Source organism: Micromesistius poutassou (assembly GCF_964030765.1).
Source record: "Micromesistius poutassou genome assembly, chromosome: 8".
Classification (NCBI taxonomy): Eukaryota; Metazoa; Chordata; class Actinopteri; order Gadiformes; family Gadidae; genus Micromesistius; species Micromesistius poutassou.
The window spans coordinates 804,439-824,081 of NC_140278.1; the positions used below are offsets into that span (position 1 = coordinate 804,439).

Below are 19,643 nucleotides of genomic sequence, written 5' to 3' on the forward strand. Positions count from 1 at the left end.
TGCTGTCATTGGCATTGTCATTGTTTAATTTAGCCCAGCCAACAAGGATGACGGAGAGAGAGCCTTTGGTCAAAAAGAAAGGTCAGCCGAATGAGGCTGTTTGGAAACACAGTCGAGGAACAACAACAAACACTCAAGGCAATACCAACAATATGTTTACTCATACTCACTCATTAAAGAGCCAGCGATCCCAGAACCACATGCTCATGAACTTACGCGAGGATGCTGGGAGTTCAGCAAGGTTACAGTTGAAGATCAAGGTAAATCGGTGCTGATTAATTTTAAACGTCAGCATTAGATGAATTGACGTGTTCCCCGATGGACAAATTTAACACACTCACAACTTTATGCTGAGACTGCTTTGCTTTTTGCTACCTGTCTGTGTGCGGGCTTTACGCACCGTCAAGGGAAAGAGGCGGTGGTTGAAAAAAGTATTTAGACCTCTTATTAAGTTCACTTGTTGCTTATAATGGTTTATTCGTTTCCCAATATCATTTCATTAAGAAGACAGTTTTGTTCATTTTTGAATTGTAAGATAAATACAATAATTTTTTGAGTGCGAGTTTTTTAAATTATTGGAAGCGAGTCGAGCTGACTTTGCCTGCTGTACCGTATATGTAGGCCTTCTGTACAGTTTATTGGTGAAACACAACACTGCCAATGTGGCAGTTCCATGCACAATGGGGATTTCTAAAGGTTACTGTACAGTGGCAGAGACCAGCGTCAGGAGCTGAACCATCACCACGGTAGAGCTAAGAAGGTTCTACGAGCGCTTCAGACCAACTTTACCAACGAACGACGTACAAAAGAGCTCTGTCTGGGCGGTGTGTGTGTGTGGCTCTGTCTGGGCGGTGTGTGTGTGGAGCTCTGTCTGGGCGGTGTGTGTGTGGAGCTCTGTCTGGGCGGTGTGTGTGTGTGTGTGTGTGGAGCTCTGTCTGGGCGGTGTGTGTGTGTGTGTGTGTGGAGCTCTGTCTGGGCGGTGTGTGTGTGTGTGTGGAGCTCTGTCTGGGCGGTGTGTGTGTGGAGCTCTGTCTGGGCGGTGTGTGTGTGTGTGTGGAGCTCTGTCTGGGCGGTGTGTGTGTGTGTGTGGAGCTCTGTCTGGGCGGTGTGTGTGTGTGTGTGGAGCTCTGTCTGGGCAGTGGTTGACTGCAGCGCCCGAGAGAAAGTCTGGCTTTTCGGACCATTATTATGTAGTACTACGCTACTACTATCGCTAATTATGACACTCATAACAGTTAAACAACAACGGTAACGGTACAACGGTTGGCGTGTGCGTAACCATAGGGATAACATGCTTTCTCTTTTCTAAAACTCTCAGCCCAAAACACTTTTTTTCAATCACATAGAGTGTCCACCTGAAACAGTGAAGAGCTCACTGGCGTTTAATCACGGTCACAAGTGGTCTATGACCAAACAATAAAGGGACAAAAACCAGAGAAAAGTAAACTGAACGACTGAATTACGGACACTCTTCCTAATGCCACCGCAGACCGGTCCAGCTCTCAGAGACATGAAGGAACATGCCGTCACAGGCTTCATGGCAGAAGACAGGGTTAGCAACCAGGGACTCAAGGAACCGTAAACACTTTGGACAAGCGTCACCGTTTCACCAGAGTTGCACTGCCTGCCCTGTATAATAAACGCGTACAGCTGAATACTACTACCACCCCAACGGACTTATCAAGCTGCACCTTGGAGCCCTGCATTTGCCATGTCGGCCTTATTCATTTTTATTGTGTCTTAAGTTGTAGTTGAACATTTGTTTTCCGTTACTGCGGGCTGCTGAGGGCTAGCCTTTAGTGCGTTACTGACTGGAATATATAGTTTACCTAAATGTTTAATATATGATTCAGGGTTTTTAGTAGGTTGTAGAAGTGCACTACAACATAGGTGATCTTATTTATTATTATGGTCTTATTATGTTTTTATGTTATTTCTTTAAATTAATATATATATATATATGATATATTCTTTATTATTTATTTAACTAAATGTTTTCCTTTTAATTCTTTTTTCAGTTGAATAATATATAAAGTTGGAAATTCACTGATAAAAAGACAAAAGTTCAAAGTCACTGAGTAATTGTGTTAGATAATCATGACATAAATATTGACCGAAAATAATCTGGATTATGATTTTTCCTATGCCAGTCCTAGCCTGACTGGACCATCTGAAACTAAAGGTTAAGTCTGTCAATCCTTTCTCCCAACAAGCATAGAATGTTTGCAAATTCATCCACTTCAGAACCTCTGAAGCCACTTCCAAACCTGCAACAATTAACTTGAACAAGAAGACGCCACCAGAAGGTCTGAGGGCCCTGAAGGTACCAGGCCCCAGAAGGTACCAGGCCCCAGAAGGTACCAGGCCCCAGAAGGTACCAGGCCCCAGAAGGTACCAGGCCCCAGAAGGTCTGAGGGCCCTGAGGCCCCTGAAGATACGAGGCCCCTGACCCACCTTCAGGTAGTAGACCAGCAGCTCATCACCACCCACCTTCAGGTAGTAGACCAGCAGCTCATCACCACCCACCTTCAGGTAGTAGACCAGCAGCTCATCACCACCCACCTTCAGGTAGTAGACCAGCAGCTCATCACCACCCACCTTCAGGTAGTAGACCAGCAGCTCGTTGAGGGCGGGGTCGGCGTTCAGGTTGACCAGGAAGCACTTGTCTTCGCCTACTTTGATCCCAGATGTTTCCAAGGAGATGCCCATGCTCTCCAGCTGCTTCTGCCTCTCCTGGTCACACACACAACACATTCATTCATCATTGAGTTCATGAAAGAAAAAATATGTTTATATAGTTGGGCGATGTGCTGTAACAATCTTCTAGAATCTAGAAGCTCACCATTGTTTTTATTTTATTATCATATTATTGTATTATGTTTCTTACTCTAGTCTACTGTATTTTATGCTGTTGTATGTATACATATGTATTTATATAAATACATAATATAACTTATATATGTCTATATGTATATATATATATATGTCCATATATTTAATAATTTTACAACATTTAATTTATGTTTTTGTTCCGTTGGTCTCTGTAGCCCTACCCTGTATAGATCTGCCCTGTACAGATCCATAACGACGATTGTTTGATGTACTTTTCTGTTCAACTCAGAGTCCATAATGTAAATCCTAAGAAGCTCACTGTTGCGATCTCCTCTGTCTTGCGTAGTTTCTGCTCCCAGGTGACGGTCATCTCCTCGATGAGTTTCTCCGACTCCTGCAGCTTCTCCTTCAGCTCCGGGGCTTTCAGGGACTAGCCACGCCACCAGCAGAGGAACACACGGTCAGTGGTACTAATGTGGACCTCTGTTTTCCCCGTGAACCCTTCTGCTCCTTCGTCATCAGGTGAACTGGAACACATTTTATGTAGAAGGACCTACCGAACTCTATCCAATCTCCTGTTACATTCAGTGGAGTTGTCTTTCTAAAGACTGAAGGCTAAAAGGGGATGTGGAAACAGAGGAATACTTGGACTAGGACTTTGCTCTAAAAATGATCTTACAGGATACTGCAGCATTGACTGTTTTTATGTGGCTGGATGCACTTTGTAACCTCACCCCTGCTCAAACGTTGAACTACTGGTATTGGCGTTGTGTTCCTCAGACTGGCTTAAACTGTTTGATCTACTGTTATTGGGGTTGTGTTCCTCAGACTTTGAAGCCACTCCTTTGAAGGAGTTGAAAGGCTCTTCCATGAGAATAAGGCCAAAACACTCTTTTCAGAATTGATTCCTGTTGAATCTGTTATTCTTCTGTTTCATTATTCTTCTGAACATGTCTGCATAGTTTTAACAACGTAGCAAGAGCATACTTGTCATACATTTTAATAATTGGCAGGTGCAGCACATTTATTGTTATAGTGCACAGGTAGGTAAGCACTGCAAAAGCCAGTAACTTCAATCAGTACGTTTACTTGCACAGCTTAATCTGATTAAAGCCATAGTTTGACTATGCTCCTCAATTGGACAACTGCAATTGTCCGCGTATATATGGCGCTGAGAAAATCGATTCATTGGCCGAAGCGTGTAATGCCCGGTACGATAGGTGGCGCTGTGCCCATTTCAACTAGTGGTAATAGAGCCACCGGCTGACCTCTTTATGTCACCAGCAACAACAAACTCAGACTGCATTCGAGAAAGATGTTTTCAGTAGACAACTGTCAGTTCACTTCGGGTCCATATCATTTCTCCAACGCTCCATTTTTCCGACCTCTCATCACATGGTCGTATGCGGACTCCTTCGGCTGCTCTGCCGGCGGAGGAGTCCGCATATGGCCGAGAGGTCGGAACAATGGAGCGTCAGCAAAATTATATGGACCCGAAGAAAACTGACAGCTGTCTACTGAAAACATCTTGTTGTCACATACGGCAACAATCGCTTTCTCCTCCATATCGTGTTTTAATCTGGACTTCAGAGTCAAAGCCAAAGTTCCTTTTCCCCAATTACTTCTCCACCATGGCCGAAATTACCCCTACTATGAGTCTTTACTTGTTGTGGAAGAACCAGAGAGTCGGAGAACCCGACGCAGTCTGTAAGATTCATAATATCACAGAATATCCCCGTCAGTTTGGCCGCGGCGCAATGAATGAATAAAGATCGTAGTAATTACTTTACAACCTCGTTGATGAGCAACATTTAGAAAAACATGTACTTTTAATTCAGCATTGGGTTAAATCGAAGCGTAGTGTGTACTGAATGCATGTTGATGATGATACACTTCTTATAGGGGGTAACTACATTGGCACGACACCGGCTTCCTCCATCTTCTGCGCCACCTTTTTAAATAAATCGCCGTTCCTCGTTTTCCGATGGCGACAACCATAAACATATAAATAAATAAATAAATATTTATATTTATAAAGAAATAGGAATTCTTTATATGTCTATGGCGACAACAACACGACGACCACCTCCTTCTACTTCCGGCTCACGGCCCCGGAAAACATCCCGAGCATGTGCAGAACGCAGAATCCAGTTCCACTTCCATTGACCATAAACATGCACGCTTAATGCGACTATGAATCGAATAATGCAGGGGTCTTAATCCGACGACGAGAACCCCGATCGGACTGTCTTTTGGTGTGACTGAGCCTCACCTCGGCGGCGGTGAGCTGCTCCCTCAGCTTCTCCACCTCCTCCCGCAGCTCCCTGATGATGCGGGCGTTGGGGTCCTCGTTCACCACCGCGTGGTTGACGATGCGCTTGGCGCGGTCGGCGTAGCGCAGCGTGGACAGCGTCTCCTCGTAGTTGTCGGCCGCCGGGCTCACCGTGGCGATCATGGCCGTCTTACTGTTCCCGCCGAGGTTGTCCTGTCAGAAGGATGAGTCTCAGCGGGCTTTGAGCTCTGGGCTGTCAGAGACAGTACCAGCGTTCTGAACAAGTACCAAACAAACTGACATCTCTTTTAATCAACACAAGACAACGTGGCGGGTAATGGGCTGACCTTTAGCAGCCAGGTGAGTACAGAGTCTCTGTAGGGGACAAACTTGGCCTTTCCTTTCCCAGCAGACTGGTCAGCCAGCGCAGAGATAACACAGCCCAGGGTGGTTAAAGACCTAAACACAACAACATCCTTTGGTGAGCTGTCTCGTCACGAACAGAAGGTCAGTGAAGCTCAGCTGGTGACCCCGCTTGGGTTTACCGCTCCATTCAAACCAAGACCGGCCATGTCCGGCCATGTCCTCTCTCACAGGCCTGGACTATGTTTTCTATAGAAAGCATAGGTACAGCCTTATTGCCTATAGGTTTTCTTTTTAAGGTTTTTAGTTGTTTAAATCTTTTACATTTGTATCACATTTGGATCATGTAACACATGTAACGCATCTTTGCCCACAAGAGGCTTTGGGCCCTGTCTTGCACCCAGCGCAATTGACTTTCTACACCGACGTATGTATGGTTGCTAGTTTGCACCCAGCGCAAAGCTGATATTCCCCCACAGCAACCAGGCGTCACTACACTTGCGCCATGGGAGGCGTGTCGGCGAAAAGCAGATGCGTGTTCCGGCGCAAATGATACTTGGTGCTACTTTAGTGATCTAAAAAGCAATTGCGCCACTGACCGGCAAATAACTGGTCTATGCACTAGTGGATAGCGCAGTTGGTGTTGCTATTTGGCGTGCCATGGCAGGTCGGAACTGCAACATAAGCTTACACACACGTAGGCTATACACAGCACAAACATGCAAACGATTAGCCTGATTTAAATATTATGATGTCAAAGATTGTTCATGTGTGAAACTGCATAGAATTAGTATGTGGATTGTGGAAAAAAAAAATCCATAGGGGCTGCATAAATGAACACTGTAGTAATATGCCATGCGTTATAATAATAATAATAACAATAATAAACTTGAGCAAAGTATATTCCAGCCTTCCAAAACAAAATCTCTTTTAAGGGTAAATGGTTGGTTAGAAAGAACAGCTGATACAGCGGTAAGTTGTACTTTTAAATCAATGCATCTGCAAACACCGTACAGCAAACACATATTTTCTTGACACAGACATCGTGTACAAGCCCATAACTTTTAGGATTTATGAGTATTTGATCATGAGAAAACATAGTTTTACCGTGAGTGAGTGTTTAAAAGAATGAATGAATGCGGGTGATGTTTGGCGCAACAATATGTGTGCACCCATCTGTTTAAACACACACAAACTAAACACGTATGCATAATACAGTCCATGGCAATGTATATTAATGGGGGAACACATGCATATTATGAACACAAGTCGATAACTATAATGTATACAATATTGGTAACAATAATGTTTGTTAATGTATTGCCGCATATCATTAAATAGACCCACAGGACAGCATATCATATATGTTCTCTTTGCCAAAATTTACATGATGACTCAGTGTTTCTGAAGTTGTAGAAAAAAACGCTATTCCATGAGTGAATTAGGCCTATAAATTGAAAATAAACAAAAAAATATACGTATAACAATAAACTAAAAAACTATAAAATTAATGTGGTCATGCATCTGTCTCAGAGGAGACTGCAAACGCGCTGTCAAAATATTAATTTGTCAAGTCAAAATGCGCTCATGGCTCTTAAAGGGGATGGGAGATGGAACTCTCATTGGTTTCTTGCATGTTACGCCCAAAACACACCTACAGGTTTCAAACCAACTCATTTTAGATTTGCGAGTCATTTATCCGCTGGTATAATAGCAACAGCGCCAGAGATCTGCCCACAAAGCTCCTTGCGTTTCGTGTTTCAGACCGTTAAAATAGGGCCCTTTGAGTTATCGCTCATGAACTGAGTGCACATTGTGGACGTCTTCCTTGTATTTTAGTCACTCAAGTGATGCCAAGGTTTATATCTTTACCAGGTTATCTTTTACTCTCAAACTTCATCTCTCTTTACATCGTGACGGCATTAGGAACGCTTTATCACTCAAACCCATAAATCACAGAGAATTGCGACACCTCGGAAAATCAGGTTACAAGCCGAGGATACAATATTTACGAATTAAATATATTTACAAAAATACAAACAAACAAATATAATAATTTAAAACATAAAATAATAGAAAATATAAAAATGAATGAATTGATCTTTTTAAAGGTGTCATTAATAACCCAGTGTGACTAGTATTAGTTTGTAAATATACTGTAACACACATTTATTTGCAAGTCTCCCTCACCTATATCATATGTTCACATCTATTAGTATGATCGTATCATGGTATCTTTAGAGCCTAAGTCTCCCTCACCTATATCATATGTTTCCATCTATTAGTATGATCGTATCATGGTATCTTTAGAGCCTAAGTCTCCCTCACCTATATCATATGTTCACATCTATTAGTATGATCGTATCATGGTATCTTCAGAGCCTACCTGTTGATGTTGCTGCCCTCCTTCAGTCTCTCACCGGCCGCTCCCGTCTTGGAGACGCGCTCACTTCCTGCCAAGTCCACCAGGCTGATCTTGCTCACCTTCTCCCCAGAGTTCTGACGTCACAACACAAACCACGGCCTCAGTGCACCAGAAACGCATGTGTGTGACTGGCTCTGTAGTGCTGGTAAACCTCACGGGTACTACACACATAAAGTATATATACTGTATGTATAAAGGTGCGTTCACACCACAAGGGAAGTGAATGTTCAACTGTTCACGTTTCTCACGCAAGTGATTCAGCATGAAGAGCCAAAGTTCAAATATTTCAACTTGAGCGCACACGTGAATGAGGCGAATTTGCGTGGGTACAATTGCCGCATAATTCCAGTTATCCACGAAGCTGGCTTGGCTGGTGAAAAATGTGGCGGAAATCTATTGCCGTATTTGCATTGACTTTGTATGTATTGGTGCCGTGCTTTTGCTTTTGTTGTGACCGCAGAGTAAGAGTTTTTCATAGAAACTAGGCCAGGCAGAAGAGTTTGGTTATTTTGTAGTTACTCTTATTGTTATTGCATGTTCTGATTGCCGTCGGCCTCATTAGTTTGTCTCTTGTTGAAAGTGTCTGCTAAATTACTAAATGTGACGTTAACTCTGTGGTTCCATGCCTCAAACAGACTGATCATACATGAGGAGATGGAGGAGGTGATGGTGAGCACTGACCCCGGAGCCCAGGTCGTACAGCGTCTGTGTGACGATGATGCTGAAGACGGCGTGCGAGCGACTACTCTCCTCGTTCATGTTGGTGGCAGCAACAGTCCGTGACTTGTTGCCCTCCGACATCAACACCTCAATGTCCTGTAGGAGACATAGAAACAGACCTTAAGACAGACAGACCTACAGACAGACCTACGGACCTACAGAAAGACCTACGGACTACAGACAGACCTACCTACAGACAGACCTACAGACAGACCTACGGACAGACCTACAGACAGACCTACGGACCTACAGACAGACATATAGACAGACCTACGGACCTACAGACAGACATATAGACAGACCTACAGACAGACCTACAGAAAGAAACATAGACATATAACAGACATATATACAGACACATAGACATACAGACAGAATTATAGACATATAGACACACACAGACATAAAGGCAGACATAAGGACAGACAGACAGACATAAAGACAGCCATATAGTCATAAGGAATGACATATAAACAGACATAGGCATACATATAGACAGCCATATAGACATATAGACAGACAGACATAGCATAGACATACACTACCGTTCAAAAGTTTGTGGTCACTTGGAAATGATAAGATAACATTAAATCAGACATACAGTCTAGACGTTGTTAATGTGGTAAATGACTATTCTAGCTGGAAACTGCTGACTTTTAATGGAATATCTACGTAGGTGTACAGAGGCCCATTTCAAGCATCCATCACTCCTGTGTTTTAATGGTACATTGTTTAGCTAATCGTGTGAAAGACTAATTGATGATGAACCCTTGTGCAGTGTGAGTTTTCATGGAAAACTGTCTAATGGAAAACAGGAAACTGTGACCCCAAACTTTGAATGGTAGTGTACATGTAGACATACATACATAAAGACATACATATAGACATACATATAGAAATACATATATACATACATATAGACCGACATATAGACAGACAGACATATAGACAGACATACAGACATATATACAGACAGACATATAGACATACAGACAGACATACAGACATACAGACATATAGATATACACATATAGACACAGATAGAAAGACATATAGGCTGACATAATGACAGACATACATACAAACATCAAGACAGACAGACAAAGACACAAAGACAAATACAGTGGGTGTGAGAAGAGATGACAAATCAAAGTGATCACTTTGTAGTCAGCAAAGGTATTGGCATGACAACGTTGTATACAATGGTTTATACAGTCAAATGGATGGACAGACACAGACACAGATAGAAACATGGATATACTATTAGGAAATTCTGCACACCAACATAATCTCAATGTGCACATTTCTGTTGGTGTAGGCTGACCCGAACTTGAAAATGGTTCATCCTCACTAAATGAACGTAGCCAGCAGTATTTCCACTTGGCTGCGGGCCGTGTGTGACGGAGCTTGTTCACAGTGGGCAGTGCGCTTGAGGTTCTGTGTGAAATACACTGGAACACTCTGACATAGACTGCAGTAAAACGCTATAGGGCTGAGAAGTTCAAACTTAATTAAGTAAGCACTTGCCAAAAGTAAGAATGACTAAACAAAAACCATGACGACAATGCATTAGGATTGGAACGTCACGTCTCTGGACTCTCATAATGCAATGATCTATGTGCGTGCGTGTGTTTGTGTGTGTGTGTGTGTGTGTGTGAGTGTGTCTCTGAGTGTGTGTGTGTGTGTGTGTGTGTCTCTGAGTGTGTGTGTGTATTTGTGCGTGTGAGTGAGTGAGTGAGTGAGTGAGTGAGTGAGTGTGTGTGTGTGTGTGTGTGTGTGTGTGTGTGTGTGTGCGTGTGTGTGTGCGTGTGTGTCTGTGTGCGTGTGTGTCTGTGTGCGTGTGTGCGTGTATGCGTGTATGCGTGTGTGTCTGTGTGTGTGTGTGTGTGTGTGTGTCTGTGTGTGTGTGTGTGTGTGTGTGTGTGTGTGTGTGTGTGTGTGTGTGTGTGTGTGTGTGTGTGAAAGTGGAGCTCCTCTGTTGAATGTGACTGGGGGGCTGTGATCAGGGTGAGAGAGGAGGGAGACGCACCTCGAAGCTGGTGACAGCCAGCTGGGAGAGGCCGTCCACGTAGGGACCCAGCACCTTGTGCTCCCGCACCTTCAGCGACAGCCGGCTCCTGACACGTGGAGGGAATCAGGACGGAGAGTAGATCAGTAAAATCAAGGACATATTTACCATTTTAGGATTATTATATTTATAAAAAGTGACCATGCGTCATCACCCATCCCTCGTGACCATAGCTCATGAGGGATGGGTGATGACCGAAAGGACGAGATGGGTTTTCTCAGGAGGGTGGCTGGCGTCTCCCTTAGGGATAGGGTGAGAAGCTCAGCCAGTCGGGAGGAACTCTGAGTAGAGCCGCTGTAGAGCCGTGAGGATGCCCGCTGGGCGCCTCCCTAGGGAGGGGTTCCAGGTACGACCAGTGGGGAGGAGACCCCGGGGAGGACCCAGGACTAGGTGGAGAGATTAAATCCCAACACTGGCCTGGGAACGCCTGGGGATCCCCCCATCAGAGCTGGTCAACGTGGCCCGGGAAAGGGAAGTCTGGGGCCCCCTGCTGGAGCTGCTGCCCCCGCGACCCGACCCCGGATAAGTGGTTGAAGATGAGGATGAGGATATTTATATAAAAGTCCTCAAATCATCCACCTTGAGTACTGGATGGGGATTAAGGTTCAGTAAAACACTGTTCCTCCTCCTGTCTGTTAAAGCTTTAGTAAAACACTGTTCCTCCTCCTGTCTGTTAAAGCTTTAGTAAAACACTGTTCCTCCTCCTGTCTGTTAAAGCTTTAGTAAAACACTGTTCCTCCTCCTGTCTGTTAAAGCTTTAGTAAAACACTGTTCCTCCTCCTGTCTGTTAAAGCTTTAGTAAAACACTGTTCCTCCTCCTGTCTGTTAAAGCTTTAGTAAAACACTGTTCCTCCTCCTGTCTGTTGGGCTTCCTGCTGCAATTGCTTATCACTAAACACAAAGCTGTATTTTAAAATGCTTTTTTCTCATAAGAATACCCTGTGTTTAAAAAGCTTCCCTTGATGGAGTCGGTGGGTAGAAGTGGAGACTAAATTGATGGTTGTCAGTCAAACCACCGACGCTGGAGATCAATGGAAACCAACGCGGCTCCTCCTACGGCAGTTAGCAGAGTCTCATTGAGATGTTAAACTGCCTGTTCTCGGTTCTAGAGTACAACCCAACACTGAACCACCAGCATAAATCATGAGCAGTGAGTGACTAGCCTTTTGTTTGGATTAAGTATCCATCGTAAATAGCTTCTCTTATACTATTGCAATAGCATATGGCCTTTAATCAAGCAGAGAGCTTGGATTAAAGAGTCATCTTAAAGACACACAATGTGTGGGTGACGTCGTGTCAGGCCGAAAGGAAGTGGCAGTCCAAATGGGTCTGGCTTATCTTCAGCATCTGCAGCAGCAGCAGCAGCAGCACAGAGCCCTCCACTGTCTCTCTCTGTGTCCCACTCTGGGCCTCCTCTCTCTAGCGCTCTCCCCCCCTGGATGCTGCGCTGCTTCACTAACGCATATCCCTGAAACACACTCTTTCACTGCCCTCCTCTGCACGCTTGTCTGCCAGCCACAGGGCAAAGAATGCAGCAGTGTCCATGAGGAGGAGGACACAAGGAAGCCACTGGGTCCAGCTTCCTCCTCACGTCCTCACTGTCTCTCTGCCCATTCCGGCACCCAGACACAACACCACCATAAACACACATGACAAACGGCCCCGGCCGCAGGGCGAGAGAGAGAGAGAGAGAGATACAGCTGGGCACTGGAGCTAGCATGGCGTTGCCACCAATGTGTGAATCAGGAGGCGAGCGTTACACTACAACTTATCGTATCCTTGAACTGGCTTTGAACCTGGGATCATCAGAAATAGAGCGGGGACATAACTGGTGCAGAATAGAGATAATGATACACGTTTGCTCCCGATAGTGCAGCTCCATGGTTTCACAACACAGCACCCCACACTAGTGCCGCTTTTCCACCGACAGTATGAGCTCGACTCGACTCAACTCGCCTCGACTCGACTCGGTTTGGTCGCGTTTCCATCTAAAAAAGTACCTCTTCAATGTGGGCGGGTCGTAGAAAAGAACCTCTGCACCATGGGCGGGTCGTCATTAGGTTTTAATCACAGGAGACGCGATTCCCGGGAAATCTGAATCTGATCAAGACTATTTCCTGATTCCCGGGAAAGGTTATGATGGGAAATAAAATAAAATAAAAAGCGCAATGACTGCGCGTCTATTGTTGTCATACGGTAATGTTGATGGAGGCGAAACTCGAGCCCTGGGAAAGGAACGACACTAAAATGAAACAGCGAAACGCTGATCCTCCGGAGCCGGTCCGTGGACTCCAGCCACGCCGGACACAACTTAACTTTGAGTGATTATTCCCATTTACAGCCGCTGGCCAATCAGTTACCAGCAGCCTGTTTACGTCACACAAAAGTACCTACTCCGCTCGCTTGGAACCTCGACGGAGGTAGTACTAAAAAAAAGTACCCGGTACTAGGTACCGGGTACTTTTTTTGCCAATGGAAACGCAAAAAAGGCGTGGCGAGTCGAGTCGAGTCGAGCTGGTACTGGCGGTGGAAAAGCGGCATAAACGTGAGGGCAGACAGGAGACTCACCCTTTGGGGTCTAGGAGGTCCCTGACCTTCTCGTTGTAGATCTCCATGAAGGAGACCTCCAGCTTGAAGGAGTGTGCCTCACATTCGTCTCTGTGGACCCTTTCGAACAAGGCACCGCACAGCCGTGGAATCAGACCCGGCTGATCCCCATTCCCCATCATGGAGAAGGACTTCCCTGAACCTATGGTCACAGAGGGAATGCAGTTAGCAAGGAACATCAATGGAGCATTTTCCTCACTCGTTCTTCTAATAATACGACTAATTATATTAATAATATAGTACTAATAGTACTAATAGTCATTATTATCATTATGATTCATATGACTTCCACCTACAGGACAGTGGTGAGCTGGAACAGCTGCTATAGCCACGCTGGGAGAGGATATTCCTTAAGTGATTCGCCAGTCACCTCGCAAACAACACTTCCTGTGAACTTTCTACAGACCTGTGCTTCCAATATAATATCAGGACTACTGGACAGATCTGTTTGTTGACTTAATTATTATGCAAGAGGTTCAGTTCAGAAATAAAAATGAAGAGAAGTTATATCAAATGACAAAAGTAAAGAAGATGAAAAAAGGTAATTTGTAATCCTTAGTTACCCGTTTGTCCGTAGGCAAATATGCAGGCATTGTATCCTTGGAATGCGTTGTCCAGTATTCCCTCTCCAAGGCACTTGAACACCACCTCTTGACCTTTAGAGCGTCCATGGAGATGACAGTAAACACAGTGAGGACCCACACTACTGCTACTACATTGATCTTTATAGTTACGTTGTCATTATTAGGGTCCGACATGGAGAAGAAAATAAACACCAGAACACGTCTAGGGGGGAAAGGTGGCAGGACGCTGCCCTGGTGAGGAGGTGATACAGAACAACGCATTGAGAACAGTGGGGCACTGTGTGCTGCTCTCCAGTGTGTCTGCAGTCACGGCTGGCAGCTGTGTAATGAGCTAAATAAAGCCCTGGCCCTCCGCACAGCTCATGAACAGACCCATACAAGTATTTTTTTCACATTGCAAATTCACTGTGATGCGATAAGACGGCATATCCACAATGACGATGTAAATGGGGCTATTGTGGGTGGTAGTAACCCGCCAGTGGCCACAGAGGCGACCTGCGCTGTGGAGACTTCAGTGGAAGAAGTGGCTGCTGGAAAACAGGCCGCACCACATTACACATACAGGATAATTAACCTCTGAGTTATATTACGTCAGATAAAGTTGAATAGAACGATTTATTCTATTTATATAAGACCACGCAAGATCCATTTGCTTATCTGCTCCCTTCACTTCAAATGAAATGAACATTACCAGCGCTTTGGGATTCACACACAACTCACCGGACTAAAGGAGCTACTTTCACCACACAATGGTACATTACATGGTACATGTTACATTACCACATTAAAATATCTGAAAAGACGAGAGTTGTAAAATTACATTATCCAAATTGTTTCCAAATTATTTTATTCATAACGGTAGTTACCTTTACCCTACCCTGGAAATCCACAGTTCTCGCGAGTGCACAATTTGAATTTGTTCAGCGAGTCACTCTGGGAACGAGCAATATACTCACTCCCCGATTCCCCTGGCCCAGAACATTAACCAATCACATCGGTGGATCTGATATAGGCGGGGCCAAAAGCGTTGCTGTTTTACCGACCGGATACGGCAAGAGTCTTATCTATTGGTTAGCTCCGCTGGTCTGGATACGTCACCGCTTGTATTCTTCTGATTGGTCGTAATGTTATCCAATGCGTGCAGTGATATTTTCAAATGCGTGCTTGGGGCCGCCCCTCGAGTTGGGCCATTTTCATTACTCGTTGCCAGACCCTACAGCTCTCTAGACGTGGGTCTGGACTTCAGTTCAGTTCAGTTCAGTTCAGTTTTATTCATATCCCGAGGGAAATTAGATTTGCAGCAAGCATTACAGACACAGGACAAAAAAACAGCATCCAAGACATCAACATGTCACCAGGCACACCATAGTGCAGTAATACATTAAAAACAGTACGAGTAATAGAAACATACTACTAATAAATTACTGTTGATAATAATAATAATAATAACAACAATACATAATACATAATACTCTGCGCAGGTAAGAATGCAAGCAGTCTACAAAATGCATTAAAGTGCATAGTGCTGCAAGAATTGGAAATAAGAATAAAAATAAAATAAAATAAAATAAGATAAAATAAAATAAACAACACTTAATACCCAAGTGCATTTAAGTGCAGAGGCCTGAGAGAATAACCAAGCCTAGCCCAAGAAATTAAGCCTGTCTGTGGCAGCAGGGACAAAGGAGACCCTGGCACGCTGCGTTCTGGTCTTAGGCATCCGAAAACGGCGTCCAGATGGAAGGAGGTCAAACTCCTTATAAAGTGGGTGGTCAGGACAGTCAATAATAAGTTTGGCTTTGGTCCATATTCGCTTGAGATATATGTCCTGAAGCTGGGCTTGCTGCACCCCGATCACCTTGCTTGCCACTTTGGTAAGCCTTGCTAGCCTGTTTTTGTTGGACAGGGTGAGAAATCCAAACCAGGCCACACAGCAATAAGTAAGAACAGACTCGATAAAACATTGATAGAATAAGGTCATTAAGATATTGCAGACTTTGAATGAATTCAATTTTCTTAAAAAGAACAGGCGCTGCTGAACCTTTTTACATACTACATCTGTATTTGCTTCAAAACTCAGCTTATTGTCAATGAGAGTCCCTAAGTATTTATATTCTGATACAATCTCAACCTCCTTGTCCTGAATGATTGTCCGAGGAGTGATAGGTTGAGATTTTCGGAAATCAATAAGCATGTCTTTTGTTTTTAGCACATTGATTGACAAGAAGAAATCATTGCACCATGTTATAAAATCATCTACCACAGTACCATGCTCAGTTTCACTGTCCTTTAAAAGACTTATTATGACAGAGTCATCAGCGAACTTCAGAATATGCCTGTTCTCATATGTACTCCTACAGGAGTTTGTGTACAGAATAAAAAGCAGTGAGGACAGGACACAGCCCTGTGGGGAACCCGTTGAAGACAATAACTTAGATGATAACACACCATTGACTCTCACACATTGTGATCGATCTAACAAAAAGTCCAGTAACCAGCCAACAAGATTTGGGTTCAAATTAAAATGCAAAGTAAGTTTCTCTGCAAGAAGATAGGGCTGGATGGTATTGAATGCCGACGAAAAGTCGACAAACAAAAGCCTTGCATGTGTCTTAGGGGCCTCCAGATGTTTAACTAAGACATTTATTAAGAACAGAGTTGCATCTTCCACGCCCCTACCTGCCTGATAGGCAAACTGCAGAGGATCTAGGAGGCCCTTGACCTGCTTCAATACTTCCTTCTTAACTAGCTTTTCAAGGACCTTCATCACCAAAGAGGTGAGGGCTATTGGTCGGAAGTCATTTAAGACTTTGGGGCTTTTTGTTTTAGCCACGGGGACAATAGTTGCATTTTTCCACACCTTAGGAACGGTCTGCAGCTGGAGAGACTGAGTGAAAATGACTTTTAAAATTCCACTAAGTTGCGAGGCACAGGACTTGAGCACTCTGCCACTAATATTGTCTGGCCCCGGGCTCTTATTTACTTTAGTCTGTTTAAGAAGGTTGGTGACATAGGACAGGTCAATGTCAGGGGCAGAAGTGTCTCTGACAAGCTCTCTCATGTTACTTATTTTATCATCAAAAACATCTACATTAAATCTCAAATAAAATTTATTTAGCTCGTCTGCAAGCTGCATATTGGAAGTAAAGCCATTCGAAGAGACAGAATTATTATTACATTTCTGTAGGCCTGTCATCAGTTTCATGCCATTCCACACAGACTTGAGATCAGAGTCATACAGTTTGGATTCAATTTTTTCTTTATAGGCACTTTTCGCCTTTATGATCTCAGCTCTAACAACTTTTCTAATTTGTGCATATGCAGCCTTGTCACCACTCTTAAAGACAGTCTTTTTTTCTCTAAGAAGGCTTTTGAGTTCCTTCGTTATCCATGGTTTGCTGTTCGGATAGAAAAAAACCTTTTTATGTGGGATCACACTGACAGTGCAAAAGGATATGTAGCTGCACACTACATCTGCCAGTTCATCAATACTGTTGGATGATTCCTCAAACACAGACCAAATGGTGCAGTCAAAACACCCCTGTAGTGCCAAAGTGCTCTCCTCATTCCACACCTGTACATCATGTGTCTGCACTCTGTCCCTGCGCAGCACAGACTTGTACGTGGGAAGCAGGTGCACTACGTTGTGGTCTGAGGAACCGAGAGGTGGGCCAGCAACAGAGGTGTAGGCCCCTTTAATAGAGCCGTAGCATAAGTCCAACGTATTGTTGCCACGAGTAAGACAGGTGACGTACTGCTTGAAGCCATTCAAAGACTTTTTGCAGTTGACATGATTAAAATCTCCAAACTGCCTTTACCCCCTAACAGTACATCATTTATTGATATATCTCCATAGAGATCTAGCTAACTATGACCAGCGGCTCACGCCAGCCACCAAGGTGATACAGTGTTTCCCAAACACAGACTTTACTTCGCCTTGGACTCACAAAGACGTTGCCATCACAAAGACGGCAAGACAGCGGCTCTTTCTCCTCCGCAGGCTGAGGGGGTTCAACATGGACACCAGGACACTCGGTGACCTCTACAGGTGCACCGCAGAGAGTCCTGACCGGCTGCATCACCGCCTGGTAACTGTAAGCCCTTACAGAGGGTGGGGAAAACTGCCCAGCACATACCACATACCACATACCACTTTACGTGACCTTTGTGATATGAATAATGGGCGTTTTTATGTCGTATATATATATATCGTTTATTTTTTTTATCATCCTACCTCAACAGGACACCTAGCACTAGCCACTTTTTTTACACAGAGATCTGTGTGTATATATATATATTTTCATCTCCTTACTTTCTATTTGGCTGCAATTTATGCCATTAGGTGTCAAACGTATTTAGAAGTTACTGCATTCAGATTGTACCAGTTACCCAGTGGCTACATGGCAGTTGTATGTGTTAACAGAATGAGTTATTGTTAACAGATATTTTGTATTGTTGCTTCTTACAGTTTGCAGCTTTAGGCTACTTTACTGTGTTTTCACTCTTCAGTGAAAGGTTGGACAAGGAGATATATTGATTGACATTATGTTAACTTATCTTCACTCTGTATGATTTGCAGAAGGCCAAGGGCAAAGCACTGCTTTATTTTTTTTGTATCAACCTCTTTGATCTTTATATTTCTTATACAAAATGTATACACAAATATGTGCATTTTTTGTTCACTTTTTATGGTGTCACTGTCCTCAGTGTGTGCCATTACTGAAATATTTCAATATGAGACAAACCTCTTATTTTCACAATAAAATGTTTGTCATGATCATACATCAAGTTGTTTGCCTTATTGACAACCATTACTTACCATGATAATTGATCATGTAAAATGTGCACAATGATAATGTGCATGTGCACAATGACAAGACTCTTTCAGAATGCTATTAATTATTGAACTGCATCGAATTGCATCAAATTGAATCGTACTGAATCGTTTGTTATCAACATGTATCTTTTCTTGAATCGGATAGGAGAGTCAGATACGCCTGTACGCGATCTCTCACCAGGGGACAAGGTCCTTGTACTGGTGCCCACCTCTAGCACCAAATTACTTGCCACGTCGCCGGTGTGGATTACGAGGTAGTGCGGTTGGACGGGGGCGATAGCACACATATACACCACCTCAACCTCCTTAAGAGGTTACGATGTGGTCCCTGTCACACTGGTGACGACGCTATCCGATAGAGAGTTCGGGCCGGAGGTCCCTATTCAGGGTCCCACCCCTCCGGTCTGTTTAGGCGACCATCTCTCTGCAAGCCAGGCGGCGAAACGTTTTGGGGTTGCAACTCCAGTTGGCCGATGTGTTTTCGTCCCTGTCCGGTTGCATCCCGTTAATTACTCATAACATTGAGACGCAACCTGGGTTTATGTGTGTACACACCCCTATAGGCTGCCTGTCCATCAACAGGACGTAGTGCGGTGCAAGTTGGCAGCAGTGCTAGAGTTGGGGTGGTGGATCAGTCCCACAGTGACCGGTGAAGCCCCGTCGAGCTGGTGGGAAAGCCGGATGGATCTGTCCGGTTCTGTGTGGATTAGCGTAGGGTGAACGCAGTTTCTAAGTTTGATGCCTACCCAGGCAATCCTTAAAAATATTTTTGTTTGCAGTAACAACCAAAAAAAAAGGGGGTTGGTAGGTAGGTCTATAATTTTTTTTTCAAGATTCTAAGTAAAAAAAAAAAAAAGAGTACAATTTTGGTCATGGTGATTACATCGGTATGCATTTAAACAAATTTGTGACATCACTGACTGGGTCCGTGCCTT

At 44.0% G+C, this 19,643-nt stretch overlaps 1 protein-coding gene across 1 annotated transcript in view; it reads right to left on the reverse strand.

Annotated features, from left to right (window-relative positions):
- The window catches only part of kif13a (kinesin family member 13A), a 71,428-nt gene that overhangs the window by 32,754 nt on the left and 19,031 nt on the right, over window positions 1–19,643 (reverse strand). The window contains exons 5-13 of the mRNA XM_084471730.1: window positions 13,851–13,943; window positions 13,249–13,429; window positions 10,642–10,729; window positions 8,574–8,708; window positions 7,854–7,966; window positions 5,452–5,563; window positions 5,105–5,317; window positions 3,152–3,262; window positions 2,599–2,733 (exon numbers count right to left, since the gene is read on the reverse strand). Coding sequence (XP_084327856.1) covers window positions 2,599–2,733; window positions 3,152–3,262; window positions 5,105–5,317; window positions 5,452–5,563; window positions 7,854–7,966; window positions 8,574–8,708; window positions 10,642–10,729; window positions 13,249–13,429; window positions 13,851–13,943 — 1,181 coding nt within the window. The remainder of the gene's footprint in view (window positions 1–2,598; window positions 2,734–3,151; window positions 3,263–5,104; window positions 5,318–5,451; window positions 5,564–7,853; window positions 7,967–8,573; window positions 8,709–10,641; window positions 10,730–13,248; window positions 13,430–13,850; window positions 13,944–19,643) is intronic.